Genomic DNA, 4,617 nt, shown 5'->3' with positions numbered 1-4,617 from the left:
TTCTTGGACTCTTTGCTTTTGGTTCTTAGCTCCTCTCTTTTCCTGCTGTGTCTTTGTTCTGGGTTAGCTGCAGCATTCTTTGCTCTTCATAATTCCAACTCATCCCTCGTTATCTAGCGAGACAGACTACTCCTGATAACTTAATGTAACCCTGAAATACACGGCCGATATGAAACGTGTGACTTAGAGTTGGAGGCTCAAATAAAGAGGCCACAACATCCAGTGTGGGTTAACTGCCATAATAACTAGTTAATAAAAACAAAACAACAAATTCAAATCCTAAAATTGAAGGAGAAGAAGAAGACAGATCATACTACGGCTGGGAGAGCAGCCACCCATTGGTAGGGGGCTGGGAGAGGATCGCGTATACAATATAAAGTAAGTGAACTCCCAGTTTAACAACCACATCCACGGCTGAAAGCCACAAGCTGCCGCAGTACTAGGAAGAAAAACAAGGACTCAAAACAAACTCTATCCAAAACTAAAAACTCAACATCGTATTGAAGGATCCTGGAATAAACGGGCAAAGCACTGTTACAGTACACACACAGGGAAATAAACACAGTACATAGAATACTTTTGCTTAAAACACCACACTTTAAAAAACTTTGACACCAACTATCTGCAGACAAATCTGTCTCTTAACCAGTTTGGTGTTTCTCTCATTCTATAAGTTCTAATGTCTCCCTGCTACATTCATAAATTCCTCCATCAGATCATTTCAGCGTCATTGTTTCCTACATATCTGTTCTGTGCGTGAAGGTATTAAGCCGCCAAATAACTTGTGTTGGATCATTTTAGCCTCTATCATTGGCCCCGGCAACGGGACAACACTCACCTGCAGCACCTCCAACTCTCCTCACATGATGAGCCTCATCTGGAGATTCAACCACAGTCAGATCATCCTGAACCAGACTAACGTCGGCCACACAGTGTCAGACGAGTGGAGGCAGCAGGTGAAGAGTGTGTCGGAGTCCGGTGGGCTCACGCTACAGGAGCTATCCACGAAACATGAGGGGACATACACCTGTGTACTCAGCGACAAAGAGGAGACGCACATCACCACCACTGTTCTGAGGATGGAGAAAGGCGGAGGTAAGGGAACACACACATATTAATATCTGTGGGAAAACAGAAACAGCATCAGTTCATTTAACCCACTCTTTTCTATTTCAGGCAAATCAAGCAGCTCTGGAGCCACTATAGGTTTAGAGTTCTTCGCCATTTTGGTGCTAGCAGCAGGAGTAGCCATCCTGGTATAGTACTGTAAAGAGAAACAGGTAAAGATAAAAGTTCTGCTTGTACTTTTGAACTCCTTCCGTGTATGTGCTCTGAAAACATGCTTCAGGTTAACTGGAACAGAACTGGAGAATCCAACACTGAGGAAACTCACGTATATCAAATGTTTATATTAGAAATACACCAACTGTGTGGCAATAATCTGCCTTTTCCACATACACTGACAAATATGACACACTGTCATTAATGTAGCTGTTTGTAATTTAAATAAGAATGAAATGAAATTACTGCATCTTGAGCTTGAAGGATGAGAGAAGCGTGTGTTCTAGGTTTGGACTGGAAGCAGAGAGGAGCCTCATATGCTAAAACGTCTCCTTGTTGCTCATCCAGGAGCCTGTTGCTTCTCTCTGCCTGAAACCATTTTAAAACTGAACGTATAAACGTCGTTGCCAGGAATCTGTGCTCATGAGTCTCTCTGTTTGGGTTTTGTGCTGAATATTATTCAATTTCTTTTGCAGGGAAACTCGGCTTTATGATGCAGAAAGAGGAAAAGAAAGAGTTTCTCCAGTGAAGACTGAAGGGAAGTTGCTGTGGTGGGATAAAACATTGTCCACGTCACAATGTGTCCCTAAGCTTATGGAGACCCAGTATATAATCATTTACACTTTACATTTAGTCATTTGACTCCTTTATCCAAACTACTTACAGAGTTCAAGTCAACTCAATTAAACTTTATTGATATAGTGGCAATTCACAACAAAGTTATCTCAAGGCACTTTAGACAATTCCCCCTGGAACAAGCCATAGGCAACAGTGGGGAGGAAAAACTCCTTTTAACGGAAGAAACCTCCAGCAGAACCAGGTTCAGGGTGGACCCCCATCTGCCTCGACCGGTTGGGGTGAGCGGAAAGTGAAGAGAGAAAAGAACAGAGCAACAACCATCATCTGTCAATGTTCTTCTCTCTTCCTGGATGCTGAAGCTTCTTTACACTTGAGGTGTCTAAGACCACATATTGGCATTTTTGCCATGACACTAGCCTTAAAAGTAAAAAGGGTGTCTGCCCCCCGAATCCGGATTGGGAGCCGGTTCCAAAGCAGAGAGGCTCTGCCTCCCATTCTACTTTGGGAAATGTCTGCATTCTGGGATGGAAGTGCTCTATTGGAGTGATATGGTACTATGACGTCTTTTAAATGTGATGGAGCCCAACCATTAAGAGTTTTCTATGTAAGAAGCAGGGTTTTAAATTTGATTCTAGATTTTCTGGGAAGCCAATGGGGAGAAGCTAGTGAAGGAGAAATATGATCTCTTGCTAATTCCAGTCAGCGTTCTGGCTGCAGGCTCTTGGGGGAGTTACTGGGACTGACTGCAGACTGATTCGGGCAGTGATGACAATTGTGCTGTTTTTGGTATCTAAACAGAAAATGTATACATGTATCCAATGAGTATTATGAAGTAAATTAGACTGTTAACTATCACAGTATGAAACAAGCATAAAAATCCCACTGACATTAAAGAACTACAACCAAATTCAGGAACAAATGAGCTCATGTTTTTGTTTTTTGACTCCTCGGACCCGCATCAAGCTGTTTAGGCAGAAGTACAGCGACAGCATGTTTCGAAGCCTCCGCGTGAGAAATCCAATGATCCTCCCCAAAGGAAGCGTCACACCGATCTACTGTCATTCAGCCCGGTCAGAGTTGCAGAGTCTGATTTGATAACACAGACTTTTTTAATGGAGGAAATAACAATGGCAGCATAAAAGCATCTTGAATTCTGATCAGCTGTTATTCTGCCCGTTGTGTAAAACATGGGAAACACTGAGGACCTGATGCTTCAAAGCACCAAACCATTTCCAACACAATTGTTTCATATTGATACAGAAGGTTCTAGTTTCTCCAGCACTAAGCTCAGGTTTCAGCTGCTGCGGTGAGGAAAAGGGCTCAAAGCAGAACATAATATCCTGTATTCATAACCTCTCATCAGGCCAGAAACCTCCTGTTTCCTCCTCCTGCTGCTCCTCCTCCTGCTGCTCCTCCTGTTGCTCCTCCTGCTGACCTCCTGCTGCTCCTCCTGCTCCTCCTGCTGACCCTCCTCCTGCTGACCCTCCTCCTGCTGCTCCTCCTGCTGACCCTCCTCCTGCTGACCCTCCTCCTGCTGACCCTCCTCCTGCTGCTCCTCCTGCTGACCCTCCTGCTGACCCTCCTGCTGACCCTCCTGCTGACCCTCCTGCTGCTCCTCCTGCTGACCCTCCTGCTGCTCCTCCTGCTGCTCCTCCTGCTGACCCTCCTGCTGCTCCTCCTGCTGCTCCTCCTGCTGACCCTCCTGCCCTCCACATTCAAGTGAATAAGTGGTGAAAAAAGTGACTGTGATTGATGAAGAACACAGCAGTGGTTACAGGAACAGGTGCAGCCACAATAAGATGTTGTAGTGAATAGTGAATATTCGATCTCAACATACAGAACAGTTTAGTCTGAGAAACGTTTTTCAGATTATAATGCCATTATTTTAATTGTAAAACAAATTTTGTTGTATCATCACAACTTTAGTGATGATACGTTCATGAACGACTTGGTTCTTTTGGACGGTTCGTTTGTAGCAAGGACGGGATCCGAGTCCTAGCGGAGAGACGTTCCTGTTGTGCCCAACCTTTACAGTCTGTCCTTCATCCAGTCCAGTCCTATTTACGTGACAGCAGACGGACGCAAGAGGAAGACAATGTCGACTGTTACGCCTTTGATTCTTTACAGACTGTGTGATTTCTCCGTAAGTGTCCCTAAACGCGCCATGCAGGTTTTCAGTCCTATCTGCGTCAGCAGTGTGTGTGTGTGTGTGTGTGTGTGTGTGTGTGTGTGTGTGAGTGAGTGTGTGAGTGAGAGAGAGAGAGACTCTCCACATTATACGCGCTCAGGGTTTTCGTCATGGAGATGATTAAACTTTTTTTTTCTCTCTTAACAAAAACGCATTTCGATCAGCCGAACTCGGCTTATAACGACTGGGCACGTGGAGTTTTTAAAACCTGGTAAAATCACCTCCTAATTGATGATGATCGGCCTCAGACGTTCACTGGTTCGGTTCGTCTTAGGTTTGTGGAGTCTGGCAGCAGGAGGTAAGTCACTTACAGCCCGCTTTCATCACCACCGCTTCATCACCACACGCTTTTGTCTCGCAGACCCCCCCCAAAAAAAAAAACAAATAAGGGTGAGCTGCTTATATCTTATAAGTTCATAATTAATCTTGTACTTTTTAAGTTTTATTTTCAGAAAACAAGTAACTTGGACCTGTATTATTCAAAACCTCCTTTTTTCCCCTCACCCGACACATGAGGGTGGGTCTAAGTAACATTCCTGGCTGTTGTTCTGTGCGTCCCACCCACATCC

At 44.5% G+C, this 4,617-nt stretch overlaps 1 protein-coding gene across 1 annotated transcript; it reads right to left on the bottom strand.

Moving 5' to 3' along the window:
- Nucleotides 1-2,470: 2,470 nt before the first annotated feature.
- Nucleotides 2,471-4,160, bottom strand: LOC137105069 (cAMP-dependent protein kinase catalytic subunit-like). Its single transcript, XM_067487018.1, has 2 exons — nucleotides 4,127-4,160; nucleotides 2,471-3,603 (listed from the first exon to the last, which is right to left on the bottom strand). The coding sequence occupies exons 1-2, from the start codon at nucleotides 4,158-4,160 to the stop codon at nucleotides 3,155-3,157; spliced, it is 483 nt and encodes a 160-aa protein (XP_067343119.1). The 3' UTR covers nucleotides 2,471-3,154.
- Between the last annotated feature and the right edge of the window lie 457 nt (nucleotides 4,161-4,617).

This window comes from Channa argus, chromosome 19 (assembly GCF_033026475.1).
Source record: "Channa argus isolate prfri chromosome 19, Channa argus male v1.0, whole genome shotgun sequence".
Lineage (NCBI taxonomy): Eukaryota > Metazoa > Chordata > Actinopteri > Anabantiformes > Channidae > Channa > Channa argus.
The sequence above is the reverse complement of the archived record's forward strand: the minus strand, read 5'-3'. Positions and strand labels throughout refer to the sequence as shown.

Excerpts from the sequence above, each read along its gene's own strand:
- LOC137105069 (XM_067487018.1), bottom strand. The coding sequence starts at position 4,160 with ATGACGAAAACCCTGAGCGCGTATAATGTGGAGA. Across the intron at positions 3,604-4,126 it reads GAGCGCGTATAATGTGGAGA|TCACTTTTTTCACCACTTAT; the intron begins GTCTCTCTCTCT and ends CATCAATCACAG.